At 54.4% G+C, this 27867-nt stretch overlaps 14 protein-coding genes across 14 annotated transcripts; 8 read left to right on the top strand and 6 right to left on the bottom strand.

Moving 5' to 3' along the window:
• Positions 1-920: 920 nt before the first annotated feature.
• Positions 921-3176, bottom strand: HETIRDRAFT_53624 (uncharacterized protein; the record flags this gene model as incomplete). The annotated part of the gene is made up of 9 exons (XM_009553555.1): positions 921-1456; positions 1528-1647; positions 1714-1891; positions 1948-2145; positions 2208-2353; positions 2420-2447; positions 2501-2665; positions 2730-2875; positions 2933-3176. The coding sequence occupies 9 exons, from the start codon at positions 3174-3176 to the stop codon at positions 921-923; spliced, it is 1761 nt and encodes a 586-aa protein (XP_009551850.1).
• Positions 3177-3432: 256 nt separating this feature from the next.
• HETIRDRAFT_422633 (uncharacterized protein) lies at positions 3433-4553 on the top strand (the record flags this gene model as incomplete). Its single annotated transcript, XM_009553956.1, has 3 exons — positions 3433-3650; positions 3745-4123; positions 4209-4553. The coding sequence occupies 3 exons, from the start codon at positions 3433-3435 to the stop codon at positions 4551-4553; spliced, it is 942 nt and encodes a 313-aa protein (XP_009552251.1).
• Positions 4554-4765: 212 nt separating this feature from the next.
• HETIRDRAFT_329864 (uncharacterized protein) lies at positions 4766-7471 on the bottom strand (the record flags this gene model as incomplete). Its single annotated transcript, XM_009553955.1, has 8 exons — positions 4766-4807; positions 4871-4956; positions 5018-5277; positions 5351-6061; positions 6128-6600; positions 6674-6811; positions 7096-7249; positions 7395-7471. 8 exons carry the CDS (start codon positions 7469-7471, stop codon positions 4766-4768), a joined length of 1941 nt encoding a protein of 646 aa, XP_009552250.1.
• A 1743-nt stretch (positions 7472-9214) lies between these two features.
• On the bottom strand, positions 9215-11056 carry HETIRDRAFT_329582 (uncharacterized protein; the record flags this gene model as incomplete). The annotated part of the gene is made up of 1 exon (XM_009553954.1): positions 9215-11056. One exon carries the CDS (start codon positions 11054-11056, stop codon positions 9215-9217), a length of 1842 nt encoding a protein of 613 aa, XP_009552249.1.
• Positions 11057-11840: 784 nt separating this feature from the next.
• HETIRDRAFT_390442 (uncharacterized protein) lies at positions 11841-13730 on the top strand. Its single transcript, XM_009553953.1, has 5 exons — positions 11841-12567; positions 12709-12818; positions 12870-12896; positions 13440-13483; positions 13541-13730. Exons 1-5 carry the CDS (start codon positions 11889-11891, stop codon positions 13617-13619), a joined length of 939 nt encoding a protein of 312 aa, XP_009552248.1. The 5' UTR covers positions 11841-11888; the 3' UTR covers positions 13620-13730.
• Positions 13731-13789: 59 nt separating this feature from the next.
• HETIRDRAFT_412268 (uncharacterized protein) lies at positions 13790-15262 on the top strand. Its single transcript, XM_009553952.1, has 2 exons — positions 13790-15047; positions 15110-15262. The coding sequence occupies exon 1, from the start codon at positions 13930-13932 to the stop codon at positions 15004-15006; it is 1077 nt and encodes a 358-aa protein (XP_009552247.1). The 5' UTR covers positions 13790-13929; the 3' UTR covers positions 15007-15047; positions 15110-15262.
• A 753-nt stretch (positions 15263-16015) lies between these two features.
• On the top strand, positions 16016-17052 carry HETIRDRAFT_148325 (peroxisomal biogenesis protein Pex13). The gene has a single exon (XM_009553951.1). It carries the CDS (start codon positions 16031-16033, stop codon positions 16925-16927), a length of 897 nt encoding a protein of 298 aa, XP_009552246.1. The 5' UTR covers positions 16016-16030; the 3' UTR covers positions 16928-17052.
• A 148-nt stretch (positions 17053-17200) lies between these two features.
• HETIRDRAFT_106638 (stress-induced hydrophobic peptide) lies at positions 17201-17861 on the bottom strand (the record flags this gene model as incomplete). The annotated part of the gene is made up of 6 exons (XM_009553950.1): positions 17201-17234; positions 17292-17352; positions 17409-17426; positions 17491-17519; positions 17583-17716; positions 17772-17861. 6 exons carry the CDS (start codon positions 17859-17861, stop codon positions 17201-17203), a joined length of 366 nt encoding a protein of 121 aa, XP_009552245.1.
• A 451-nt stretch (positions 17862-18312) lies between these two features.
• Positions 18313-18540, bottom strand: HETIRDRAFT_330370 (uncharacterized protein; the record flags this gene model as incomplete). Its single annotated transcript, XM_009553949.1, has 1 exon — positions 18313-18540. One exon carries the CDS (start codon positions 18538-18540, stop codon positions 18313-18315), a length of 228 nt encoding a protein of 75 aa, XP_009552244.1.
• Positions 18541-19373: 833 nt separating this feature from the next.
• HETIRDRAFT_455623 (uncharacterized protein) lies at positions 19374-20617 on the top strand (the record flags this gene model as incomplete). Its single annotated transcript, XM_009553948.1, has 4 exons — positions 19374-19467; positions 19523-19587; positions 20330-20366; positions 20427-20617. The coding sequence occupies 4 exons, from the start codon at positions 19374-19376 to the stop codon at positions 20615-20617; spliced, it is 387 nt and encodes a 128-aa protein (XP_009552243.1).
• Positions 20586-21343, top strand: HETIRDRAFT_390437 (uncharacterized protein; the record flags this gene model as incomplete). The annotated part of the gene is made up of 2 exons (XM_009553947.2): positions 20586-21153; positions 21221-21343. The coding sequence occupies exons 1-2, from the start codon at positions 20656-20658 to the stop codon at positions 21341-21343; spliced, it is 621 nt and encodes a 206-aa protein (XP_009552242.1). The 5' UTR covers positions 20586-20655.
• Positions 21344-25756: 4413 nt separating this feature from the next.
• HETIRDRAFT_244142 (uncharacterized protein) lies at positions 25757-26059 on the top strand (the record flags this gene model as incomplete). The annotated part of the gene is made up of 1 exon (XM_009553946.1): positions 25757-26059. A coding segment is annotated over one exon (303 nt), but the record flags the coding sequence as incomplete, so codon positions are not given.
• A 941-nt stretch (positions 26060-27000) lies between these two features.
• HETIRDRAFT_422623 (uncharacterized protein) lies at positions 27001-27156 on the bottom strand (the record flags this gene model as incomplete). The annotated part of the gene is made up of 1 exon (XM_009554183.1): positions 27001-27156. The coding sequence occupies one exon, from the start codon at positions 27154-27156 to the stop codon at positions 27001-27003; it is 156 nt and encodes a 51-aa protein (XP_009552478.1).
• Positions 27157-27236: 80 nt separating this feature from the next.
• On the top strand, positions 27237-27503 carry HETIRDRAFT_422622 (uncharacterized protein; the record flags this gene model as incomplete). The annotated part of the gene is made up of 1 exon (XM_009554182.1): positions 27237-27503. One exon carries the CDS (start codon positions 27237-27239, stop codon positions 27501-27503), a length of 267 nt encoding a protein of 88 aa, XP_009552477.1.
• Positions 27504-27867: the final 364 nt, after the last annotated feature.

Genomic DNA, 27867 nt, shown 5'->3' with positions numbered 1-27867 from the left:
TCTCGCCCGTGAATCCGAGGAGGTGCCATCTGATCCTCCAAGCGCGCAACCTGAGGCTCTGGACGTTCCCAATGTAGCAGAAGAGGTGGATGCACACACGTCCGCGTCCGAGCCCGAGCCCAGTCCAGCCGAGCCTCTCGCCATTCCTACTCCTTCTACATCTACACAACCTGAGGACGATATCATTCCTGCACCCCAAGAACCTGTGGCTTTGGATGAGGCATCCATAGAAACTACGAAAGAGCCTGCACCGGAGCCCGTCGAGGGCGTCATCTCGGAAACACCGGGTCAGTCAGTCGATTCTGTTGAAGAGCCGACCGCTGCAGAAGACCCCCCGACAGCAACGAGTGAGAAGATATTTCTGCCACCCCAAGCAGGCGAGTCAGAGGATGCAACAGGAGACGTTGCAGAAGCGGAGGTAGGAGCAGAGCCGGAGCCAGAGCCAGAGTCATCATCCGAAGACATCAAAGATCTTGAAGAAGTGGACCTCAATGACGTGGATACAAAACATGATGAGGGGCAGGCCGAGGAACAGGTCGTTGAGGATCCTGGAGTGAATGAGAACGTCGACGTCGCAGAGCTGGCGCACGCAGAGCTGGCCCGCGCAGAGCATGCGCAGGAGACTGAAATCAGGACTGAAGAACCCCTCGAGAAAACAGAGTCGGTGGTTTTGGTGGGTGAGACGACGGTAGAGCTGGATGAGAGCGAGGTCTCTTTTATCTTAAAGGATCAAGACGAGGACGAGGTGCACGCTGAGGCTGAGAATGCACTGTCATGATCGGCATATGTAAATAGTCTTCATCGTCGAGTCCTGTTTTCCCTGTCATACACAGCTTCTTGTAACGGATCGTAATCTGATTGGCGTGTTCTCCACCAAATTACTTTTTGATATCATTCAGCAAGTGATGCTCAGAACAACGTTACTTTCGTCGCCCCGTCTGCAAGGCTGGCGTGTCCTCTATCACATTCTTCACACCCTGCTTCCACGCCGCCAGCTCTCTTTCCACTCGCACGATCATTTCTCTTACCTCCTTCCCTACCTCCCCGCCTTCGTTCTGTTCTCCGAACCCGACCATCAGCTCGGCTCTGGCCTTGACCAGTGTCTCATAAGCCAAATTAAGGCGCGGCGCGCCGGACGGCGGGAACGCGCCTGCGGGCGAGGGAGTCGTGGCAGGAGAAGGCTCGTCGACTGCAAGGAGCTTTCCGAGCTCCGCGATAGCCAGCGCACGGATGGGGTGCCCCGGGCGAAGAATTGTGCAGAGGCCGGCCAAGGACGAAGAGGCAGCGCGGATGACGGTGTCGAGGGCGTCTTGGGTGAGTGTCGGCGGGAAGGACGCGAGGAGCAGAGATTGGTGGAGACGGGTTAGCGAGAGGAGGGGATGTGAAGCGGGAGTGAGGTTCGCGGAAGTGAGGATGGGGACAATGTTGGTTGTTAGTTGGAGGGCTTTGGGGAGGTCTAATGGGAGGATTGAGGCGAAGGTTGAGTCGTGCGATGCGGTGAAGGCAAAGGGGGAGTGTGAGCTATACCGGAGAATTGCAGCGCGTTGGCCTTGTCTAGGGCTTCTTGGCCGATGCGGGCCGCGTCAAGGACAGCATCAGTATCAATCACAACGGCCTTACACTTCCTGCAGCGAGTCAGTGGATCCTCTAATAGAGATGAAACAGGATCTATCTCAATCGTGGGACTTCATTGGATTTTCTATGATGCCGTACCTTCAGTGGGAAGAGGGCATGCTCCCCCGCACTTCTTCGGACACCAAACGCTCTCTCTTAAATCTGTATCTGCAACTTCCGAGCAGAGGGTACATTTACACTTGAAACTATATGTCGATTCTAGCGCCATTTGCCTCTGCAATTTTGGCAGAGTCGTGTCGATATACGCGGTAAAAACCTAGTTTACATATAAATCAGCGTAGGAAAGTGACCGTGAAAGTAGCGTTTCTTCACTTGTTCTCCTGGAGCGATGTCACGTATAGCAACGACCTGCATGCAGGGTTCTTGAGTAGATGGGTTACTCGACGAGCGAGGGAATACAACGACAGCATTTGGGTCACAAGAGTGATTTATCAGTGCAACGACAGGCGAAACTGAAACGCCCAATGGATTCAACGACGGCGACGTTAGTGTGAAAGAATTTGTTGTAAACTGCGAGCATGGAGAATCAGCCTGAACTCGAATCTCTCATGAAAAAAATGAAAGTATCATACCCTCGATATAACATCGACAATGTCAGCTGCATTTGCGATGCCAAAGGCTCCTAATTCTCCAGGAGCATTCAGTCCAAGGTAACGGATCACAGCATGAGCCAGGTGTGTATGAGATTCCGTTGCTAATGGAGGTAGGGATTTCCGTACTACAAAACAGCGAGATCGCGACGCATCAGCGCATTCAGAGAATTAAAACTTAGAGCGGAACATACGCGATTGCATTTGGTCAACTTCCCTAGCCTGTGTGATCAAAGTCAGCGTTGTCCAGATGACAAGTGATGATCGAAATACACCCAAATGCTCTTCAGGCCTTGTTTTTGCTTTCTCCAGAGAAGTCGACCGAGAGCTCTGATAGGCTCCGCGGGTATCGCGACGTCGGGCGAGGGCGCCCCTGCAGCCCATCGTTGCATTGCAGAGCACTCGGCCTTGTGCGTCACCCAGTCATTGTTTTGACAAGTCTACAACATGTCATGGGCATATTCAACGTGTGCAAGAGGTATCGGTTTCGAGACGAGAACGTACGGCGCTGCAGTACCAGACGACGCGGCAACGTGTGCATCGTTTCAAGCCTGATTCTGGAGTGGGGGCAATACATGCCGAGCAGAAGTATTCTAAGTTTTTGGTGGATAGGACATGGATATGGGGCTTCACAGACAGCAAGGCGGCTCCTGCGAGGACGATGCGTGAGCACAAGGATGGCGCGGAAGCTGCGAGACACTGCGAACCGCGTTTGATTCCTTGTTTTGTCCAGATTCCTCGCCCATCCTCCGAGGTTGTACGGACTTCCAGAAACCCCGGGATGGTGCTGTATAACAATTCAGCAATCGAAGACGCTGAGTCTGACGCTGGAGAAAGAACCGCTTTTGTAGGTACGAGTGTTGTGGATTCCTCTTTTGCCGCACTGGGGGCATTGACAAAAGATTTGGATTCCTTTGATTGTCTTCCAGCTCGTAGACTCGAGAAAGACATGGCAAGTCTTGTCAGACTTCAGGGTCGTTGAGGCTGGCGGCGGCCACGGGACGGATCAATGACGCAGACCGCCGGCATGTTGCGCTCCCACTTCCCTCCCTGCAGCTCTTTGCGCGCTTGACTAGCCTCCCTGACGCCGTACTACTGCTTATAAGATGCGCTCTATCTTAGTCCTCCATTATCAACCCACCGTGCTCAGCACACTCCTTCGGGCCCACCACACCACTAATCGTTGTCGACTTCCGCACCAACGCCTATGGCATCCTTAGCTGCGTCTATGAATCTTACAACCGCCGCGAAGTTGACGAACCCTGTCGCTGTATTCGTTGGTGGAACATCTGGGATCGGACAGGGCATGGCCGAGGCATTTAATCGTCACACGAAGGGCAACGCGCATATTATACTCGTAGGCCGCAACCGCGAGGCGGCGGAGGGTATCATATCGAAAATGAGATCAGCCGCTGGGGAATCCAGGTAAGGTGCCTCTCACAGACCTGGAGACCAAGATGACTCGCATATGTGTCTCTTTTCTCCTACGATCAGCGGTGTAATGAACATGCATCTGTAGAACTGGCTCGTACGAATTTGTACCCTGCGACATCTCTCTCATCTCCAACGTCAAGACCGCAACCGCCGACATTTTTGCCAAACATCCCAAGGTCAACTTCCTTGTTCTTTCTGCTGGAAACTTATCCATCTCGCGCCCCGAGACGGAGGAGGGTCTCGACAAGAAACTGGCCGTGCAGTATTACAGTCGGTGGTCGTTCATCCACGGACTCCTCCCAGCAATGCGGGCCGCAAGAGACGCGAACGAAGATGCGAAAGTCATGTCCATTTTCGCTGCCGGGTACGGAGGGCCCATCGACGTCGACGATCTCGGGCTCAAGAAGCGGTTTAACCCCGCCATTTCAGGGCCATGCTCGACATACAACGACCTCATGTGCGAGGTCAGCCCCACCCTCTCAACTGCAAACACGCACGCTTTGCTCGTTGATACTGTGATTGGAGGCTTATACCTTGTGCTTTTAAAAGGAATATGCGCTGCGCAATCCCGGAATCGCGTTCGCGCACGCCTTCCCAGGATTTGTGCGCACTAATTTCCTCAAGGCATCTGAGTCAATCCTTTTCCGCGCAAGCAACATACTCCTCCCTCTTTTCTACCTCTTCACTGTTTCCCAGGATGAGTGTGGGGAGTATCTCTGGAAGGGACTTTATCGTAGCGCCGCGCGGGCTGCCGGCTCCGCGGGCGTATTGGGCGCATACCGCATCGGGAGCAACGGTGATAATTTGGGGACGAAGAAGTACTTTGGAACGCCCGAGCAGCGCAAGGCGCTGTGGGAGCATACTTGCAAGGAGACGAATACCGTTGACGCGTAGTGAACGTTACCAGACTTCTGATCCCCTCTGTTGATTCTTGATGGTTCGTCTTTCAAGATAACCAGACCTTGCTTTCTCGAAAAGTTCATTCATTCGAACTTTATCGTATTCCATTGCTGTACAACAAGCCATTTTCCGTTCTCCACATTGCTTTCCGAATACACTAACGTACTGAAGACCGAATTCGTGTCCATAGAGGGGAAATAATTTCATCATGCAGCGATGCTCATCAAGCTTCCGACGAAGGTCAAGATCTGGAAGCCATAGGTCAGCAGCCGGTAAAATCAAAATCACAATGTATGGACAGGCGGGCATACCAGGCGCGGGCGGACGTCGACGATATCCTCTGGGACCAAGAAGATCAGAGCGTTCATCTTTCTGGCGATTGAAATGGCCAATTTCGCTGCAAGAGAGTAAAGGATGAGAAGCTGCATCTCGCGCACGCGGGCCCAGCCAATGCTTACCGTTCTGCCGCCGATCCTCGTAGTCCCCGCTCTCGCTCACGTTAATCACCAAGGTGGGATCGACGATTCCCGGCTGGATGGCATCGAGTAGGTCGAGGAAAAACAAGCCAGTCGTAATGGACGGATCCTTGAATGACCTGATCGGCTTGACGCCTGGCTTCGCCTTTTGTGCCGTCGTGTTTGCCCACTTGAGCATCTCCGTGTCGCTGATCGGCCGGCCCTTTCCTGAGAGCGACGTGAGCGTCTTTGTGATGTTCATTCTACACATGACGAAGACAACGGAGCCAATAAGAGTGAGTGGGAGCAAGGGCACCGGTATACACAAGAGCTGACCGCATGAGTTGCCAGACTAGGCCGAGAACAAGCGTCTTGTTCGCGTCAACGATATCTGACCCTTGAATACCAACCAGATGCATGCCGTTCTGTTTACCGAGCTCGACCACGTAGTTCGTGTTTTCGACCTGCTTGAACTTCGATAACTTGCTCTGATTAGGTGTCACGCCAATATCCTCTTCTTCCTCTGCGCCCTCTTCCGAGAAGGACCGCCTCGTCGGCGAGGTAACCCCAGCCTTCGGCTTCGACACGCGCCTCCACACAACGGAGCCCGGCAGAATCTTGTCGAATGCCTGCAGGATGACGAGCCCGTCCCGGATGTTCTCAAACAAGTTGAACACGGCGGGCTCGACGCCGAGTGAGTTTAACCAGAGCGTGAACACGCGCGCCTCGCGCTCGCCCTCCGCGTCGAAGTCCTCGACTGCACCGTAGTCCTTCGCCTCCTCTTCGTCGAACGGCGCAAGCCCCGGGTGCGTGTTGAATAGGTTCGCGACGAACGCCAGATTCAGGCGCGGGTTGCCCGCGAGGAGTGATGCCGGCGTGAGATACTTGCGACATCCGATGTTCGCCGCGTTTTGCAAGACTTGTTCCGCGCGCTGACGCAGGTCGCGCGTTTGCAGCGGCGCGCGAGAACATTCTTCGGGCTTTAGTTGGTTCAGGAGGACCGTGTAGTTCTCTCCGTCGGACACGTCCTTGCTGAAGTTCTTCACCCTGTACAAGATAGAAATCATGTTGATGAGTATCACGACAAGTGCGCAACTGTGGTGCCGTGCTCACCGTCTCTCCCAGCCAGCTTGCTTGAGATGATAATTGAACCATCGGAGCAGGATCTGGTCTGGCGTCAGCCGCAGGAGATCGTCGATCGTCTCACCCTCCTCGCACAACCGGTACAACTCTGGGTGAATCTTGATATCCACCTGGCTGAGCAGGCCGCGTCGGATGATCTGCCAGACCAACCCGAGGATCAAGTGCTCAGTACCCTCCGCGATGTCAGACGAGCCAATATTGACAACGGAGCACCCTATGGCCTTCGCGGACGTGATCACGATGTTGTTATTCTCAGTGATCTGGAAGGCGTTTAGAGGCTTCCGCTGCTTCGGCTTGTTGAGCACACGCATATCGATTGTGTCGGGTACAGAGTCGTTTATCAGTTTGCAAAGAATCAGGCCGTCGCGACATTCGTCGAACAGCTGCATAGTCTCGGTAGGGATTGGGATGCGGGTCCCGACATCTTGATCTCCTTCGAGGATCTGCAAGTACGATATACAAGCGATCACGATGACCAGGTGAGACGAGAAATTCATGAAGGAATGGGAAACATACCCCATTAATATGGTTTGTGAATTCTCGTCGCTCGTCCTCGTTGATGGTATGACTGACATTTGCGTTCGAGCCTTGCACTGTAACCTTGCCCGCCTTGGTCGATATGGAAGATGTTTGGGATCTCAATTTGACATTGAGCTGTAAGCGACAAGTCAGTTCAAGTACTGATCACCGATGATGTATCTGCGAGGTCGTTGCACTCTGTCGCAGCTCTCGGGAGACGCCACAGCTCAAGATATGATGTGGCCTACAACAATGCTTTGTCAAAGAGGCCAAAAGTTTAAAATTAGAGGAATGTCAGGTCGTGGAACTGAGTGCGTGTGTGAACAACGCGGAGCCCAAGGGGGAAGCAGGGTAACGCTGACCATCCCAGAGTACTCCTACATCTCATCTCAGACAGCATCGGGGAAGAAACAGCTCACCTCGACCCAGTCCTCCAATTCTACCTTTCCGCTAGCATCCACACTGACATGTTTGAGCGTCTCTCGTACGCGATCGTAAGATTCTCCTCGTGACTGAAGAGCGTGCAGGACAGAGGCCTTGTCAATGCGCCCGGTGCTATCGACGTCGATCGTGCTGTTCCGTACAGATGTTTCAGCATTGCATGCAAACACGGGGAGACGTGTAAAATTGGAAGACAAGTCAGCCAACGGCAAACGGTCAAGAGAAGCCTGCAGTGCTTCTGCAGAGACCCCTGAACAGGAACGAAGTAATGACGCACTTGAAACGGTTGATCAACTCAAACATCTCATCTTGAGTGACCTCAGGATATTTCTTTTGCAGCCGTATCGCCTGCATCGTTGCGTGAAGCGGAAAGTTGGAGGATGGGAGTAAGGGTGGAAGGAGTGAAAGTGGGGTGGAGAAGGACAGCGCGAGTTCTGAGTTTGAGACACGATGACGCCGCGCGCGCCACCGGCCAAGTCTGCGCAAAGCTGTTCGTTTTCCGCAGCAACCTCCACTGGCTTTGTCGGACTCGGCGACAATGACAATGTAATCCACGATATCAGAGGCGCTCGCGGTACCAGGCATGGTTCTCTAGGAAGTCAAGACCATGGGCCGGCTCCTATGATACCACTTTAGTCTTTATCGGCTCATATGTTTGCTCTGCTCTGCTGCAGAGGTGTTTCGTGCCACGGAAGCGTCAATACACTGAGGTCAGCCTTGCAGCTTGCAGACTACGATGCCTGATTCACTCGCTTGCTTCCCCCCTGTTTGGTGACAAATCTTTTGCAGTGTTCGGTATCACGGTCAGGTGCGAAGCAGTGACTCCAGTCCTTGGAAACATCCTTTTTTTCAATATGCATGGCGATCTTACTGTAGGATCGTAACTGATACCTTAGAACTCTATAAACCGAGCATATGTGCGACCAATCTGCCCCTCATCGTTTTACTCCGTCAAACTCACCATGAGGTCCGAACGGAAAATATCTTTCTCGTAACGGAACCACTTTCCCGATGCTCACGCGATAAACAAAGTGGCTGCTCTCAGCGAATATCATGAAGGCCTTCACTCGACAAATCATTTGGCGCTTGGCACACTCACAGAACGAGCGCAGTCATAGTGCTCTGATGGCTTTTCTTTCATCTGCCTTGGTCATTCCAGTACACCTTGGGCTCGCCATCTCAACGATGGAGATGGCGCATGCTGAAGTTTTGGCATCCTCGCCGAACATATATGAGATCATCTCGTTCATCCGTTCCCAAGCGATTCTATACTACATGCCTCGCGGAAATACGAATTCCCTCTGCTATATGAATGTAGAGGTGAAACTAGTATGAGGATCAGTGAGTGTCACGTTCTTTGGTGATTCTGGCTAATTACGCATCTCGCAAAATCTTTCTGGGCACCTCATGTTGCCAATTCATTTCGTTCAGAGTCTCTCGACACCTCGAAGTCGCCACTGGAAAGGTATGGGCTCCTCGAAACAGTCATCCGCAAGCGCAGTGTCCTTTCGAATGCGGAAGTCCTCATAAACCTTTACTCGCTCTGTGTTCGCACTGGATATGTCAAAGTAGGTATTCTTTCAGGATTTGCTCGCAGCCTTGCATACAAAGACTCAATCTGTAGGTCTTTCCGGGCTGGTCTCCGACGGGAACATATGGGCTTCGAATCAAGTCTGGGATGCACTTTATTAGATTGGTCCATTTACTCAAAAAATAGTGATAGACAAAGCAGATAAATCCGTCTGTGGCGCAGTCTTATCAGAAGGCTTGAGACATACTTTGGTAGCTGGTGCACGATGATGGCGCATCAGGTAGAACATGAAGACAAGTTTGTAAATGCTCAGCTGACCATGTCGTATGCCACGATAGCATTCTAAATGTTAACGGGCGGGCTAATCTCTGAGGTGACAGTAGGCAGGCGAGGGAGGTCATTAGCTCCTTGAGCTCCGTTCACTTAATGAATTTTGCTTTGGAAGTGAAGGTCTTGTATGGAACATCTAAAGATTGCTTGAACCCAGCGAACAATACATGAAAACAGACTACTTCTCAGTGCAACACAACACAAATACATAGGCATACAAGGCATAGAGGCATGATTTACTGATTGTCCATTTCTCGCATCAGCTGGGTCAAAAGTCTAGCCACAACTCCCGCGGCGTCCTGCACGGCAGCCTTCTCCTGAGGGTAGATATAACATAGTACATTGGAGTCGAATTTGTCGGAATGCCACCGAAGCAGTTCCTTGCGTAGAATAGACTTCTTCGAAAAGGTCTGTAAGCCTTGCCTCAACGGATGGAATAGGAACTTGCGAACGTTGTCGAGAGTGATTTGATCTGATGCGCCTATGGGGGGGATGTCGAAAAGGGGAAATGGCATATCGGCCCAACCAAAGCATATGGTGTCTCCCTTCTCTCTCTCCCCGATGATAGCCCATTTTTTGTCGTACACCTCAAGAATTTGCCGCAAGGGGTTGATGGCCTGTTTTGTACGAGCATTCGCCTCCGCAGTTTCCTTCAACGCCTCCCTGAGCGCCTCCCGCCTGAGTGCCTCCCGCCTGAGCGCCTCCTGCCTGAGCGCCTCCCGCCTGAGCGCCTCCTGCCTGAGCGCCTCCTGCCTGAGCGTCTCCCGCCTGAGAGCCTCCTGCCTGAGAGCCTCCTGCCTGAGAGCCTCCTGCCTGAGAGCCTCCTGCCTGAGAGCCTCCTGCCTGAGAGCCTCTTGCCTTAGCTCCTCTTGCCTGAGCGTCTCCTGCGTGAGAGCCTCTTGCCTTAGCGCCTCCTGCCTGAGCGCCTCCTGCTTGAGCGCCTCCTGCCTGAGTGCCTCCTCGAGCGCCTCCTGCCTTAGCTCCTCATCCAACTCCTCCCGTAACTCCTGTAGCCTCAAACCCGCTTGCCTTGTTAGCTTTTCCTTAGTAGCCTTTAGTCTCGCTTCATCCTCCTCTCGTCTCTTGACTTTGACTCGCATGAAGTGTTCCTGGGTGTACTTCGAACTGTACGGGTGGTTCCACCTCATTCGTCGGAAGTCCAAGTTTCCCTGCTGGAATTCAGCGTTTTCGCGCTCGACGCGATTCTGAAACTCTATCTCCTGTTGTCGCAACACCTCCCATCGGCCCCGGAGAAGGTCTTGCTTCTCCTGCTCCTCACGGATGGACTGATTGACCAGTTCAGCCATTGCAGCGTCATGGAGCCGCCTCTCTTGCTCCCTCTGCATCTCAGCTTCTTCCACCTGCCGCTTCGCTTCCTCCTCCGCCGGCTGGTGCATAGCTTTGAGCAGGCGTGCATCCCGGCGCGCGAATTCGGCTATACGTTTGGCTATGGCCTGTCCCTCCTGAGCGCGCATAATTTTCTCTCGCTCCTTGAAGATGCCCCGGATGAACTGGTTTCGGAATCGCAACCTAGCCTGAATTTTCTGGTCAGTCTGGCTCGCGGAGGGGAAGATTCCCTTGGGGGCGTTTAAGGACTCCTCGAAGGTGCCGCTGCTTGATCCCTCGCGGGAAACATCACTTGATCCCTCGCGAGGACCGTCACTTTCTCCACTGCCCGAACCCTCGCTGACAATGCTACTGGTACCTGTGGGAAAAGTCTGACTCCAAGTGGCGAAGTGCGCGCTCCCTTCGAAGAACTGTTCCGCGAGCACACTTGCACCACCAGACCTGAACAAGGGAGTCTGGTGGCGAGATTGATCCCCTAGAGATATTGCGTGAGGGAAAGGAAGCGAGGCCCTTCCGTCGAGGAAAGATTTGTAAGATTTATTGGAACGGACCCGTGAGTCCACCTGTCCCGTGGGCGCCGCGAACCACCTCCAGATGGCAGGCAGAATCGGGAGAGGGTTTTTGACCAAGCGTTTCAGGTCACTGAAATAGAACTTGTTGGAGGAAGGTGCTTGTTGTGGCCCCCTTCTTTTTGAAAAGGTTCGCGATCGTTGGGGGCGATGGACAACCATAGTGCGACGAAGGATTGCAGAGCCGGGATTGTGATGAAGGCGAGAGGACACCCGTGATAAAGGGGAAAATAACCCAATAAGCTAGCTTGATAACAGTGGAAACGAGAGTGGCAAGCGTTGAAGAGGATGCGATGAACGTCTTGGCCGCCAGAGAGGGGAGGTGGGAGAGGGATGGAACTCTTGCTGCAGGACGACCCAAGTTGGATGTCGATACGAAGCTATTTATCAGGAGGTGGAGCAGGGTGGCATTCTGATACACGCCACAAACATCTGCCAAGAGAAGCGCACAAGCGATGCTGGTGGCAAGTGTACGCGCTGTCCAAAGGATGTCCAAGATCCAGTGGCGCGCGGAGGTTCTCCCATGTAACGCTACGTGCCCTGTTCTGCCACATCAAAGCCACATGCCGGTCTCACAATGACAAGGTCTCGGCCGGTCGCATTGTGGGTCAATGCGACGGGCAAAGACACGTACCAATGACAATCTTGGCACGGCCAAAGCCATGATTGACCTGCAAGGCCACAGCGTTCATTCGCCGATCAGTAAGGCGGGGGTCAAAACACAAGTGGTATATATGAAGGCTCGTGCAGCACTCAGCGACTCCACCATTCCTTAATCCAGAACGACGTAGCCTCGCATCCCACCCACATTTGAAAGTCAACTTTGGTTACTGTTCTACCGCGACTACTTCTCCGTGATTTTTGATCTCGCTCTGCCACCATGGTTGATACCCGTAGCAAAGGCCCAGCACGCAACTACGGTTCTCTTCCAACCCGTAGCGGCCGCAAATCGCAGGGTGGACAAGATACTGTGCAGGCAGCAGCCGATGCAGATATGGACATGAATGTCGACCAAGACGCGGAGGTTCCCGATAGTACTGGCGAGCCCGATAATGCGTGGCAGAGTGGCATCGCTGTGCACTCGTCGATTGCTTCCCTAGCGAGTTGCGCCACGACCGAGGTCGATGATGCAAGAACCGAGCTCAATTATACCCCGACCGAGCTCAACGTCAGCATCAATGGCAGGCCTGACTCTGAAGCCTTGGAGACGCCCAGGGCACCGAGACCACTCCAGCCGGAAGCCAGGGTGGGTGCATGGGGAGTCAACTTTTCGGAGGTTTACAGGTACGAAGCTGTGCCACAGGGTAGGGTTAAGTTTCAGGAAGGGGAGAAGGAAAAGGTGCTAGCGTTGGTGGACAGGATGAAGCGGGCGAGAGGTGAGGCTGTTGCGAACGCGAGTGGAGATCCCGCCAAGCCCTCGAGCGCTGGACTCTCCAATCCCGAATCCTCAGCCGTTCGACCCTTGGGAACGACACCTCCGAATGCGGAATCTTCAAACGAAGAACAAGAGTTCTATGCTCAGCGGGGTGTTACGGATCCCATTCTATTGCGTGTCCTCAAGAAATACTGGAAGAACATCAGTGCAGATTATATCAGAGCGGAAAGCAAGGCAGCCATCGACGGCCGGATGGTTCTGCTTCGAGATGCATTGGACAAGCAGAGGGAGCAGAAGGGTGTCATCGAATGGGCTCCTGGCAGGGATCCTATACTGAGACCTTCAGGCTACTGACGCCACACCGCCTAGCGACACGTAGACCATGTTGGGGCCTTATAGAGGATATGAGCGAGGCGATGCTGACGTGAACGCCGCTAAGAAGGCAATACGAGCAAGGAAGTGGTTGAGAAGGGAGCAGTAAGAGTTACCAGCTTGTACCTGTCGAGGAGCCTCTGTAGTATGTCACCCTATTTTACGGTTATGCGGTATGTTAGCCGCAATGAAATCCACAAACGTATTGCGACTGTTTGACGTTGTTAGGCCATGGCCAGCCAATGCGGGGGCTGGGTACGTCGATCACGTTCCGTCTTATCCATGGCATAGCATGGCGACAATCGTCACCCGGTAGCATCTGCCCCCAGATTTCATTTTTCTCTGAAAAACGACCGTACCTTGTGGGTTGGCCAGCAACCACAAGATGAAGCGGCGAGCAATCCGCGAAACAGTAAAAGAGGAAAAGTTAGCCTCCTAGAGATCCTCAGAGTGAGGGCAGAGACAGAGGGATTTACGAACATTTGGTTCTATCGGTTGGGTGAATTCTCGAGATGTCTAAAACCCTCAAGGCTCCGCCATCGAACGAATATTCACTGACTATATGCATGCTCGACACATCTCCATGGTCATTAAGGATTTGGAAAAACTCCATAGCCAATGGTATTTGTCGATTGACCCCGAGAAGCCGCCGTAATTGACCGCACAAGACCTGCATTTACGCACCTTTGTACATTGCGAGATAGGCAGCTTGCACATATTGAGTTGCCGATAGACAGTATCCTTATATCGTTCACCAGTTGAACTTGGTGTGGACTGAATTGTCTCCTATCAACGGAGGTATGGTTCGCACTTGAAACGACGAGACCCTCAAGAACGTCAGAGTCAGATTTTCTCCTCCACAGGGTCAACTACGAGGGCTCATTGATCTGCTTACCCAGGGCGGAACAGCCATCGCATGGACAAAGGCACAAAGGTGGCGCCCCGTTCGTGCTCCAAGCCACCTATGATCAGAGTTGAGACCCCGAGACATGAAGGCCACGATCACGGTCGTGAACAAAGGCGGTCGCTCCTGAGTGACACGCGAGCGCAAATGTGGGCAAGGCCACCCTGGACAGAAAGGCAATCGCCAGAGGCTTTGACATCTGCCACAAACCCGACGGTGAAAAGCGGACCCGCGCGAGAGATATAAAGGGTCAGGCAGAGCGAGTTGATTTCCCCATACAAGGAACGAGATACAGGTCGCGAGCCAAGCATCAAGATACTCGTTTCAACGTTCGAAAAATCCACTCGCATATACCCCTACCCTGTCATTCCATCTCCTTCAACCATGGCTTACGCACTCCGTAGCAGAGGCGGCGCTCCTTCGGCCGAGGTGATAACTGGGATCCAGAAAGCCCTCGACATGTACGGTGCCGACCGCGTCACCGTTAGCCAGAGCGAGACTGGCCAGGGAGTCCGCATTGTGTTCAACGATGAGGACTTCGAACCGATCGCGCACCAGGCCGCCAGTGACGCGCGTCAGGGCAGCAGTGTCGGGTCGTCCGACGACGACATGGATGATGAAGACGAGTACGCAGCCACGGAGGTCGAGTACGCAGCCACGGAGGTCGAGTATGCCGCCACAGAGATCAACGACGACGTTGACATGGAGCTGGATCCAGTTGCCGGGCCCAGCAGGATCAAGGGACACGCCATCAACGGCGCTTCCATCGCCTCCAGGGCCAACGCATCAGACAGGGCGGAGATGGGGGAGGGAGGATCGTCAGCGACGCTGGCGCCGCCTGCGCCGCTGGACAAGGAGAGGGAGCGGCGGGAATGGGCGCGGCACTGGGCTGCGCTGCAAGAGAGGATGGTGCGCGCTTTGGTGGGGCAGGCGATGGCAGCGGCGGCACGCGGGGACAAGACTGGTGCTCCTCTTCCTCAACAGCCCACTCACCAGGCCCTGGTCATGCAGGAGGTGATAAATGACTATCTTCCCGCCATCGAGGAAGACTTCCAGCAGCGCCTGCAGGCGGCGAGGACGTACGATCCGAGCCAGAAGGGCAAAGCTAAGGCCATCGACCTGAAGCGGGTGGAAGAGATCAGGGCAATGGTAGGGACTCCTGGCCATGAGACGACGACCGTCGTCCGTAGAACTCGGTTCAAAAACGCACTCGCCCCGTCTGGCACGTTGATCATGGACCATGATACCGGGCTGCCGAAACAGAAGGCGGTCGGTTTGTGCACCGTCAGGAGAACACAGCGATTCGAAGTGATCGAGCCACCCCCGGAAGTAAACAACTATGATCGGCGCACGGACAGGAGGGACAAGCGCGGAGCGCCCATCATCGAGAAGCTCAAGCGGATAGACAAGACGACAATCGTGAAGGAGGTGGTCGAGGAGGTCGAGATAGACACGGAATGAACTGAGGCGTCCTACTAATAGAACTTGTTCCGCCGTATAATCTATGTATGAGATGTAATCAGTGTGCGCCTGGATAAAGAGAAGCGATATAACTTATACATACAACCGTTAACCAAGTGATGATGAGGAAAGAAAGGGACATAAGGCCTGGAGCCTCATCGGCAACCAGGACCTGTCGGCATAGAGAGACATAATTGAACGCACTCGGTCTTGTACTGGCGGGTATCTGTGAGGGGGCGCGACTTCCAGCGTCTCCACAAAGCCCCCGCCTGGCAGACAAACAGAAGGTGCGCTGAGAGGCAGAAGCTTGCGCGGTCTATTATTTATGCCCCTCGAGTACAAGGCGTGTGCTGAGTACAAAGGATGATAAGCTCCCAACCAAATCGATGACCAGTAAAAGACACGTGTGAGGGGGGCGATATGGCTCACATTTGTTCTCCTATCTCATTTTTAAGCCTCTAGAACAAAGTGCCATGATCATGTGGTGTTTCGGAGAATGGCATGCCGTCGCCGACGCGTCGAGCGCGGAACGAGGAAGTCGAGGGCAGACTCGTTGGAGTGAAGCGGCGTGGGCGTCCAATCGGCACCGGCCAAGCTGAGGTTGCCGACGCCTGTCACGCCCCCTTCCTCACTCGCTCCCACCGTCCTCTCCTCCTCCATCTCGATGGTGTCCCCTCCGAAACCTTGGGAGCGCAATGGCGCACTAGCAGCAGCCTCTTCCATGCCAACACCCGCAACATCCGCACCCCCACTCGCATCGGCGCCCACAACGGCGACATCACTGCCGAACCCCGCGCCCCTCGCATCCTCTTCAACAACACCTGCCGTCCCCGCGCGCCCCGCCGCATTCGCCTCACCAAGTATGACGGCTCCTGCCGCCGCCTCCCCGTTCAGCTCTCCTTACAATTCCGTGTCCCCCTACAACCGCTTCGGCACATCCTATTCGCCGTACAGCTCCAGCATGGGAATGTACGGCAGCGGCATGGGAATGGGCTACGGTGGGTACGGCGGCGGGTACGGCGGCATGAGCGGCATGAGCGGCATGTACGGCGGAATGGGCGGCATGTCGCCGTACGGGGGCATGGGCGGCATGGGCGGCATGGGCGGCATGGGGATGTACGACCCCGCGCAGATGCAGCAGAACCCGAGCATGACGCAGGCGCTCGAGTCGACGACGCAGGCGACCTTCGCGCTGCTGCACGGTGTCGTGCAGACGTTCACCTCGCTCGCGCAGATGCTCGAGTCCACCTTCTTCGCCACTCACTCCTCCTTCTTCGCGCTCGCGGGCGTCGTCGACCAGTTCGCGCAGCTCCGCAACGCGCTCGGCGGCGTCCTCGGCCTCTTCGGCCTTGTGCGCTGGATGCGCGACTTGCTGCTCGGGCGCGCCGGCGGCGGCGGCGGCGCGGCGGGCGGCATGGCGGGCGAGTTCCGGGAGTTTGTGAACGGCCGCCCGGTGCAGGGCCCAGCGCCCCACGCCCCGCGGCCCAGCCGCAAGCCGCTCGTCATCTTCTTCCTCGCGATCGTCGGCATCCCGTATGCGATGCACAGGCTCCTCAGGCTCCTCTCTCTCCGCGCGCAACAGCAGCAGCAGGAATTACAGGGCGGCCAGCTCCTCGGCGCGGGCGCGCTGCCGCCGCTCGACCCATCGCAGCTGACGTTCGCGCGCGCTGTGTACCCATTCGCGGCGAGCGGCCCCGCGGAGCTCAGTCTGAAGGAGAACGAGATCGTGGCGGTTATGGGGAAGATGGACGCCGCGCGGGGGGTGGAGGTCGACCCGCGGATCGAGGTGGAGAGCGAGTGGTGGAGGGGGAGGACGCGCGAGGGCAGGGAGGGGTGGTTTCCGCGCAAATGGGTCGAGACGCTGGAGAGGAAGGTCGAGGTGGGCAAGGCGGGTGACCCTGTGCCGAAGACGGTCGAGTGATGTGCATATTCCGCTCGTTTTTTTCGTATCTTGTGTCTGTCCACCTACTTCGTTGTTGGCATTATATGTGCCGTTTTTTGTATCTCTGACTCGCCCGTTCGTACTATCGATTTATTGCTGGATTATTTGGAACGCAAGCAGAAGAGTGAAGGCCTCGATCCAAAATACAATGCGTATTGCACAAAGAAAAACATAGGGGTACAACAAGCATTCGTGAAAGCACGAGTCCGTGGGTCTAACATGATACTTGGAGGGACGACCGGGCGTCTAACGTCACATTGCTCCTTCACTCTTGGAAATGATATACCTGGGACAAGGAGGGTGAGTGTGCACGAAGGAAGATATACCGAGGAGCTTAGCGAACCAAGCGTGCAGCACGCCAGGGATCCAACCCAGGATCCATAGCAGGATGTTAATTAGAAGATCTAGAGAACGGAGCATTGTCGTTGTAGTGACATGGGTATCTTGGCAAGCTACTCACCAGCTCCACACGCGCGTTCTGACAAGAGGTGCGGCGTATGAGAGTCTATCTTATCGCACGTTTTCTATCTCAAGAGACTCACTCATGAAGACTGGAATTGGCGGTATAAATCTGCATACACGAAAACACGTTGACTGGTCAGCGGTCAGGAAGACGTACTTCCAGAAGACGCACATGGCGAGGAAGTAGAGTATGACGTCGCTCGTCGACGAAACTTGCGAAGGCATCTTGTTAGTTCGACTTCGTCGCTTTGATTGTGGTGACGAGGAGAAGGGTATGCTGCCGTGCGCGAAGGTGGTGGGGGGGGGCTAAAAGGTGACTGCGGCGTCCACGACTCTTGGAGTCATGCTTGTCGTCACGCACGCTCTGCACGGCAGTAATGTTCACAGCGGTGACGTCATCTGCTTCGGTCCGATGTTCCTTCCACCTTGCGACCTTTCGCTCACGAGGCATCCGAGACAGGAAGAAATGGACAGTGAATTGCATGCTGTCTAGCCCATACATGCGTGCACGGCAACATACATAAAATACGGACCCAAGATGCAGAGCCTGAGTGCAATGTGTCGCCGACGAAGAGCGAATAGGTTCGTTGTGTCAATTATGGAATCTGTACGCACCGCCTGGTCATGACCATGCCAGCGACGTTATCCTTGTTCAATGTTGACGGGGAGAGGTGCCTCCCACAAGACCGGGTCTCAAGTCGATACGCTGAGCGGGGAGGGCGTCAATTTTTGAAGAGTGTGTAAACTTGGAGATCTCAAGGCGGCACCAAATCACAGAGCGAAAAGATCCTGTAATGAAGTAAGACGAACTCATGAGAATAGTCTCTGTGAACGCACCCACGGCGCAAAGGACTCACCTGAATCACCGACGAGGCAAGAGCGGCGGATGCATATCTATCCCACTAAACCGCCAAGTCGAGAAAGTTTGGACATCGGTACTGACTGACATCGAGCTCCAACAGCAGTCTAGCCACAAGGGGTTTGAAGACTTTTTTGTTATGCAAATCGATAGTCTGAATGGCTGTCTCCAGCCTGGCTACTGTTCCTCCTTTCAGAAAGGATGGGTGGCCAGGCCCTTGCAGATGCACCGTGTACCGACTCTTCTGAAAATCGCCGCTCGCAAGTGCCATTCGACATGGATTGGCTGTCTAGGGTTCAAAATACGATTGAATAGCCATTGACTCACTGGAATTCCCGACGTCCAGAAGAGAAAGGCAAGCACCGGAGCGCGTAGAGTTGCTGCCCATGGCGTACTGCGGCGATAGCAATCAGCGTGGAAAGAGAACCATTTTGCTCGAAATCCCGCTGGGGGTTCTGGGTGTTTTGGCGCTGGAGACTGAGAGATGGGAGAAGCCAGGGAGAAGCGCAGCCACCGTGGCAGATCTCGATGTGGCAACACATCTGTCGTCCTCATTGGACAGCGCGTGGCATGCGGTGGCTGAGGTCCCGAAGAGTCCGGTCCTCTTCGCAGCACGTGTTCGTGTCGCGTTCTTGGGGCGATTGCAAATTTAAATCCAGCAAGACGCCACTACGACGGTTCGCTCGTTAATTCACTTCAAATTGCCAGACCTGACACCATTCTGCCTGGTTGATCACGGGAGGAAGACGCCTTTACGAGCTACTGGATCTAGGTGTCGACTCAGAGGCAGGGGATCTTCCGTTGTACATAGCACTTGCGGGTGCGGCGCTACCAGTCCTACCACCCTCGCTTGGGTCCTGCTCCCGATGCCTCCCTTCCGTAACCGCCTCGTTTGATACTTGCCAAACAAACACGGCACTGTGCCCCGAAAGAACCGCGGAAGAATAAAGGAGCGGGTGGGCATGCCTCCTTGCCGCTCGCCACCCTACCCTGATTGGGCAATCGGTTGTAGGTCCACCGCACTGATGTCCTTATCCTTGCCACACGCCGCCATCACATGCCGATATTGTCCGGCTGAGTGTGAATTTGCATCGGAGGTTTGTGATGACCCAGAGGCGTGACCGCCATGGCATCCTGTATATAAACCCCTGCCCTGCAGCGGTTGCACTCCATCCCCTCAACCACCACAGTCTCTTCGGTACGCTTGTGGCTTTGCTACTCGCTTTTCACCGTCTCACATCATCCACCACCAGCGGCCTCACCGGAGGCAGGCTTCATAGTGAACGCCCCCGTCAATGGCGTGTGGCCCACCCACGACGTACGTATTCCATCCACCCTCTCATCGCTGACGGTGCATAGGATAAATCTGCATTGCTAGAAGCAAGGTTCAGTATGAACACCCGTCAATGGCGCGTGGCCCACCTTCGGTGTACGTATTCTACCCACCCTTGCATCACTGACGGTGTATAAAATATGCCAGTGGCCTCGTTGGAGGCACGATACAATGTGAACAACCCGTCTATGGCGTGTGGCCCACCTACAGCGTGCGTATTCCACCCAGCCTCTCATCGCTGATGGTGCATAGAATACACATTACGGCCTTGCTGGGTGCAAGTATTGATATGAACGCCCCGACAATGGCGTGTGGCCCACCTACGTTGTGCGTATCCCACCCACCATCTCCTCGCTGATGGTGCATTAGAATATATAACATCGCCGGCAAGTCCACAACCCTGTGGCATGGATCAACGATAATAGCCATGATCAACACTCACATTGGCATGGCTCGCCCGTTAGCAAGGGTCATGAAACCGTACGTTCCTCGTTATCACCGAAAGCGCTGTCTTTCATGATGCTTCTTCATCAGACCCTACGCAGATATACATACAATATAATATCGAGGTACGTCGGTCTCCCTCTTCTCGCGGACTCTGCGCTCATCAGCGCGCGCACGGCTTGCAGATCGGATAAAGAAGCCAATAAAGAAGGATAAAGGGAAATGTATGTCGCTTTCTCCTCATGCTTAGACTTGGTGCTCACCCGCGACCGTGTCCTTGTAGCCGCCTGCCTCCAAAAGGGAGATGACGCAAGATAATAGTGAGTCCACCGTGCTCTGACACCACGCCGACATTCTTACTGACCCATCGCTTCTTCCAGATGCTATCCGGTGGCTTTCAAGCCTGTCCGTCAGGACAGCCCGCGTTGCACAGAGGAGGCACAGCTCTCGCATCGGGTCGCTTCGGCGTCCGTGTAAGAGTCTCTCCGCTTGCAGGGTGCACCGAGCCCCACCGTCCCAAGGCAAGATGAAGGCGGGTGGAGAGGGAGCCGGCACCTTCGGGGCCGCGTGACCGCCCCCGGTGGACCCTCCTTGGTCGACGGGTGAGCTATGGAGAGCCGAGAGTCTGTCCTCCAGGTGGCGGCAACGGCATCGGTGGTTAGCAGCGTTGCAGGCCCAACGACCTCTCGCTGTGTCCCGGGCGGAAGTTCGTGCCTTAGCTGCTACAACGAGCTGGGTGGGCACCAGTCTTTGGGCGGGCACGCAGCCTTTTTCTTTTTCTTTCTTTTTCTAGCAGATCATGTCCTGGGGGACTGTAAGTCGCTCCATCTATACGCACGGGTGGGATCCGAAGGCGGATGGACTCGCTGTCCCCAGATGCCACATTGTGGCACTAGAATTTTTTCCTCCCCCTTGCCTTCAGGCAAGTTTTCTTCCCTTGTAGATCTGTGGAGCCATTCCGGCAATCCCCTACGTCAGCTTGCTTGTCGCGAGCGAGCACGTAGATCGACGGACGCAGGCGCCGAGTCGCCTGCGCTGGTGCGCCGTAGATTTTTCTCATGTGACTGCGTGCTGATGATTCTGGGCTTTCCATCCGGCGAGCCCCCCGTGAGTGTTCGGTCTTACTTGCTCGCTGCTCTGATTTCGGGCGCTAACCCTTCTACACTCTGCGCAGGTCGTGTTGGCTGAGGGGGGTGGGCGTCGACCGGGCTCGTTACATACTTCATCTGTATGGTATCTACATAAATCAATCTTCTTCATATTCTTCGTATCACATAGTGAGAGCGCCTGTCAATAGTTAGACGTGAAACACAACCGAAGATGAAGAAAAAAAAAACTGGCACTGACAACTTGATCGTCACCTCACTTCGACGGAGACCCCCGTTCCCGGCATCTGGTGATCCGGTGACCCTCTCGGCTTCGGATGGGCCCGCAAATCGCTGGCGTTGTGCGTTCAGAGAATGTCCGACGGCTTCGAGCCCCATCACGGAGGGACAAGCTCACCAGACTCGTCAACTTCTGCATTGTTGCTCTGATCGAGAGCCGAAGAAGTCTTCGACCGTCACGCACTGGGCAGGGCTCTACTAGATAGGGCACCGAGGATGGCCGATCTTCCAAAGGGAACAAAACAAACCGGGCGATGGCATCATCACTGCTCTGATTTGGAGAAGCCAGGGGCGTGCTGTGCCATTTAGGAAGCAGGCGAGAATGAGGCTTCTGTAATGACCGATAACGACACAGCTCAATTATGGACGTTGTTTTCGTCCCCGATGGGCATCTGAGGAAATCGAGAGCTGTTCTGCTTGTGCCGAGCGCAGGGCACTGCCAAAAGACCTATTTACGGCGAGCATCAGGCGATCGACGGCGACCGTCGTGCTTGCTGTGATGTCGATGAGCCGCGAGAGAGCAGGCGATGAAGACGATATGGTCACGAGAGATGCTGGAGGAGAGGCAGAGGCCGATAAAGCTGGCGTGGGAAAGCTGGCGTCCAGGCGTTGTGGTCAGATCCTGGTCCCTCGATTACGGCGCGGTGATGGGCAGCACCTAGGGCCGCAGAACAAGCTCTGCGAGCGCTATAAAGGCCTGGTGCCGCTCTCTCTCTTCTCCCCTCTCTCACTTTCGCAGCAGCCGACGAAGGCTCAGACTGCAACGCACCGCCTGCATCGCTGATCAAGATTTCATTATTACGATCTGCGTCTAAACAGGTAAGCTGTAAGTCATAGCTCGGCCTAGTCCCTCTCACTTCTCAACGCGTGTCCTCACCATGAGGCCGATCGCTTCACCCAGGGCCCACCGGTCAACCTTTCATCACATCTTCCACGAACGGCACGTCTCTCTCCGTCCTTCCTCCTTCGACCCCATTCCCCTCATCCATCTGCTTATCCCGCTCCGATTGGGCCTCGTCCTACTCTGTCCTACCAACGACCCTGCTCCTTCGTCCTGCGCTCGCTGCCACTTGCTAATCCATCGCGATGGCTACTGCGACAGCGCAGCCGGATCTCTCCGCGAACCCGAAGCCGCTGGTGGATATCGAGCCTGATGAAGTGTGGAAAACTCAGGCGAGGAAGCGCATCGAGGAGGGTCTCAAGGAGATGGTCAAGGAGGCTGCCAAAGTCCGCGATACCGCATTGGCGACCGCACAGACCGAGACGGATACTGTGCGAGTACAGGCCGATTGGGAGGAGCGGATGAATACCATCCGCAATATGGCGCAGACCGAGTACAATCGACAGTTGCGGACAGAGAAGGCGGAACGGCAGTGGGTCATGAACCAGATGCTGAACTCTAGTCAGTCCGAGCAGGTAGCGAAGGAACAGCAAGCGATTCTTGATATCATCAAGAGAGAAGAGGGAGGGAATGAGCAGACCACAAACCCTGTCAGTCATCCTTCAGTTCTGCTCGTGAATATCAGCCATCTCACATTCCGTCTCACATCATAAAGGAACGGCAAGACCAGGGCCCATCGTCTAGCGCCTCGGAAGGAGATGACTTTGCGGGCAGCACAGAGATAGATGGCGATGACGACGACAACGCGAGCGAAGAGGAAGATGACGGGGAAGAGGAAGGCCCTGATGAATCTCGAGGTAGCGCTCCTCCGCCTCCGCCTCCGCCGCCCCCATTACCACCTCTAAGCCGCATGAATACTTTCAATCGCCTCAGTCACTCCACTATGCCTTCGACCCGGAGGCCTGTCGAACAAGATGAAGAGGGCGCCGACGATGAGGAGGAAGAGGAGGAAGAGGAAGTTCGGATGCAACGTCGCCCCAGCCTGTCATACGCAGGCGGACCAGGCACAAACCCTCTTCGTCGTTCGAGTTCGAGCTCGATAACTCGGCCTTCCGAGGGTCTGTGGCGTCCTCCAATCCGAACCGGCGAGCCTTCCAATATCTCACGCACGTTCGCGCTCGCCAGCGGTCAGAACTATTCTTCTTCCCCGACTCGTCGCCTCAGTGGAGCCAGCTCGTCAAACGGAAACGGCGCGGGCCTGCACCGCTCGGGATCTACCAGCTCCAATTATGGTCTTGTCGAGCGCGAGCGTGCCGGGGTAAATGCAGCGGAACAACAATGGGCTGGGATCAATCGGGCGCGGGAGAAAGGGAGGATGGGATTTGTCGGAGCAGGAGATCGGGGGACATCCGCGAGCCCATCATCGATACCAGGTGCTTCCCCTACCTTCATGCCAGATTCATCGTCAAACAAGGCGGGTGTTCAAGCGGTTTATGGCCCGCCACCACCTCCTGGACGCCCGATTCCCGGCCCTCCCCGTTCGTACGCGCTCGATGACGTGACACGCCCAATATCCAACAGCCCTGGCTCGCGTCCGTATTATGGGCCACAACGATCGCCGGATGACACCAGGTCAGGCATGCCTATCCCTCGATCTCCATACACGCCAGACGAGAGTCGCGCATCCTGGAACGCGTCGAGCTTGCGCTCGCGGTCTTCGTATCAGGACTTTGGCCAACATCGGGACGGCGGTTGGTACGGGAGACCGTTGATTCCGACTTACGACGGGTCTGATGACGAATTGGACGAGGATTGGGTCGGGGAGCTGGACGATCGGAGGAGCGTGCGCAGTGTTCGAAGCAACAGGAGCATGAGGAGCGCTGAATTGGAGCAGCTCGCTGTTCGACGAGAGGCAGAGGCGAAGAAGATGCAAGAGGAGGCTATAAGGCTCGAAGAAGAGGCCAGGAGGAAGGAGGAGGAGGCGACCAAGCTGGAGGCGGCGGCTAGACAGTTGGAAGCCGTAGTCAAGCGGAAGGAGGCAGAAGCCAAGAGGAAGGAGGCGGAAATTAGCCGCAAGGAGGAGGATGCGAAGAACAAGGAAGCAGAGCTGAATCGGAAGGAGCTCGAGACGAGACAGAAAGAGGCCGAAGTCAAGCGCAAGGAGGATGAGGCCAAGAGGAAAGAGGCTGAGGTAAAGAGAAAAGAGCTGGAGGTCAAAAGAAAGGAGGAGGAGGCTAAGAAGAGGGATGAGCAGGCCAGGAAGAGAGATGAAGAGGCGTGGAAGAGAGAGGAGGAGGTAAGGAAGAGGGATCGGGAGATGTGGTTGAAGGAAGAGGAAGGAAGGCGGAAAGAGGAGGCCCTGCGAGAGCTAGAGGCAGAGGCGAAGCGAAGGGAGGAGGAGATAATGGTCAAGGAGGCTGACTTCCATCGGAGAGAGAAGGAGTTGCTTCGCAGAGAGACTGAGTCGAAGCAGAGGGAGGAAGAAAGGCTGAAAGCTCAGGAGGAAGAGGATGAGAGGAAGGCGGCTGAGCAGCAGCAGAGATTGAACAATATCGCAGAAAAAAAACAGAAGGCGGAAATTCAGAAACAGAAAAAACTGCAGCGTAAAGCAGAGAAGGAAGAGCGGGAGAGAGCGGAGAAGCCAGTAGCTGAGCAGGCGGAACGCCAGCGAGTGCAGGAAGAGCAAGAGCAGGAGGAGCAACGAGCCCAAGAGGATATTCGCTTGCAAGCAGATGAGCAGCAGAAGCGAGAGCTTGACGCAAAGAAGCAAGAGCTTGACGCGAAGGCCCGAGAGCGAGAGCTTGAGGAGGAGCGGCAAGCGATCGAGAGCGTCAGGCAGTTCGAGCTTGGGGAGGAACGAAGACAAGCCATCGAGGCCCAGAAACAAAAGGCGTTGGAGGAGCAAATTCAGAAGAGGCGTGCCGAGGAACTGGCACGCAAAGCTGCTGAGGAGGAACGTCAAGCTGCTGAGAGCAGGCGAAAGGAAGAGCAGAGACTTCTGGAGGAGCAGCGCCAACGCGAAGAGTTTCGGAAGTCTCAAGAGGAATGGAATCGGCGTGCAGCTCCAGGTAGTTCGTGGGGCGCCCATCAACGCAGTGGGTCAGGCACCAGCGCCTCGGCTGGTGACCGTAACAGCACAACGTCGAGCAAGAGCTCGACGACCGGATCTAACTGGTCGGGCAACTGGTCGAATGGAACTACCAGTTCACAGACGTCAAACGGTTCCCGCGCTGGTCCTGCGCCTACTGCTACGCCCAAAGGTACGCCAATGGCCTCGAGACCGTCTGGTGCTCCCGGAACATCGCCACATCCAAGTACGTTCAGTGCAGAGGATTGGACACGTCGCCAGGAGAGGTTCTATGAGGAGCAGCAGAAGAAGTTCCAAGAGCAGCAATTGAAGGAGGAGCGCGAGAAAGAGGCCAAGGCGTCGAAAATTTTATCTGCAGACGACGTAGTCCATCTATTCGAGGCGCACGATCGCAAGTGGAGAGAGCTGAAGGCCAGTGAAAACCTTGTGTGGAACAGCTTTCCGTGGCCAGTCTTCAAGCGACCTTCGGAACCAGAGGACATCACGACCATTAGCGTCAGCGCATACGTCTTGTCACGGCATTCGCCCTCCGAGAAGAGCTCAAAGGATCGCATTAAGGACCACATCAAGAGGTGGCATCCAGACAGATTTGAGACGAAGGTGCTTCCCAAAGTCGTGGAGGAGGAGAGAGAGAAAGTCAAGGAGGGTGCAGGGGTCGTTGTGCGTTGTTTGAACGAACTGTTGAACCGGGATTACGACGATTGAATGTAGAAGTAAGTCGTGCATGTGCATAGAGTCTCCTCGGTTGCTTACCTTGTGGACTTTATCTGCAGTTAACGCGCGAATTAGCGAACTAACACATGTACTATGATACCCACTACATCATTTGTATGAATATCATCTGGAGCCCGTGTCCACTGTTGACAATCTGCCTTGTATAATTTGGATGTTTTTTCTTTTTGGGCAATAAAAATGTGAACGTCATCGTATCCTGTCAGAGCTTCCAGTGGAAAGGGTTTCAGAAAATCATCGTTTACCATAGAGAGCTGTCGAGCTATATCTTCGAAGATAAGAAAAACAAACAAAAAGGTGGATATATGCGCTCTGCGGTACGGCGTGGAAGCTTGACAAGCGAGAGCGTTAGCTTTGAGTAGTACCACCCTACTAAAGTGGATCACAAGAATGCCGCAGTGGGATCAAAAAGGGGCTGATCCGTTTTTGGCCATGCAGTAGGATAATTCCCAACGCTGTCGTGTGAGCAGATATGAAGCTGAATGAAACGAAAGGTCAAGAGAGGACGAGTCATTTCCGAAGGACCTGAAAAGACTGGGTTGTGGGCTTTCATGATGGATTCCGATATCTTATCTTATCTGATACGTACTTAATGAGCATCTCGATCCTCTGTCACTTTCGCACGACTCCCTGATTCCCATCAACAGGCTTCAACAGGCCAACGACTTGATCACAATCTCTATGAATGATTATAGGAAACGATGAATATCGCAATATCGCATTCAACGAGTGTCACTCTCACAGCCGTTGCCAGAGGATCCAGAAGCTGTTCGTCGTGTTTCGCTTTCGTCACTGATGAACCCATCCTCTCTTAGCAGCTCTCAGCACGATATTGCACAGGGTGCCATGAAAAAATTCTAGCTTCGTACCCGTCCTCACCCCTCCTTTCAACCAGGCACCTTCATAAATTAAATGTGGTATTGACCTTGAGGGCTCAATTGAACCCTTTTGAACCAGATGATTGAGGTTTCCATATCTTTGATGAAATCTTCATCCACCTCGGTCTTTGACGCCCTTGACCCATAGTGTCTTACTCTCGAACTCGAAGCGCACGATCCTGTCATGTGTGAGTACTCGTGCAAATAAATGCCAAAAAGAAACAGAAAAATCATGTATTCTAACGAGACCATACCCGCAGAATCTCATGACATGCACTGATCTTACACATCACCGAACGCCATTCAATCACACAGAGGCAACCATCAAAGGTTCAAGTCATACTGGCAAGGTTTACCGAGACTCGGGTGCTTGCTGCCTGCCCCTGGGACCGGTAACTTTGGGCTTGTGTTGCATGGCTACACATGCGCTCAGCGTAGTCCTACTACACCTGGGTATAGATTATGTGGCGCTCTCACAAACCTTTCTATCTTCGCCGCATGCTCTCCGCAATCATCAGACGAGCGTCTTGTAGACATCGGCGCTCAGTGATGAAAATTGCGATGGGCATAGAAGTCATGTCAACACGTGATCATGATTGTGTAGGACCTTGTCATGGTGGAAGGAACTCCAAATAGTTTGCTGATTTCCCTCTTAAATAGGGCGCCATAACCTTGTTTCCACAAATTTAGCCCATCCTCAACATTGCCTACTAGCGCCCAAGACTACCGGATGTTCGTACGGTTTGTAAGTCAAGACGTTCACTGGTTCTCCGTAGTGCACTACTCATACGAGAGACAGAATGACAGAGATCGAGACAGTGCACGAACTGTATTGCACATTTTGAGGGCAAATAAGCGGAAGTCAGGTAGCTTGAGCAGTTGAGGGATCTATGCCCA

This window comes from Heterobasidion irregulare, assembly GCF_000320585.1.
Source record: "Heterobasidion irregulare TC 32-1 unplaced genomic scaffold scaffold_12, whole genome shotgun sequence".
In the NCBI taxonomy this organism is placed as follows: Eukaryota; Fungi; Basidiomycota; class Agaricomycetes; order Russulales; family Bondarzewiaceae; genus Heterobasidion; species Heterobasidion irregulare.
This window is presented reverse-complemented; position numbering and strand designations above follow the sequence as displayed.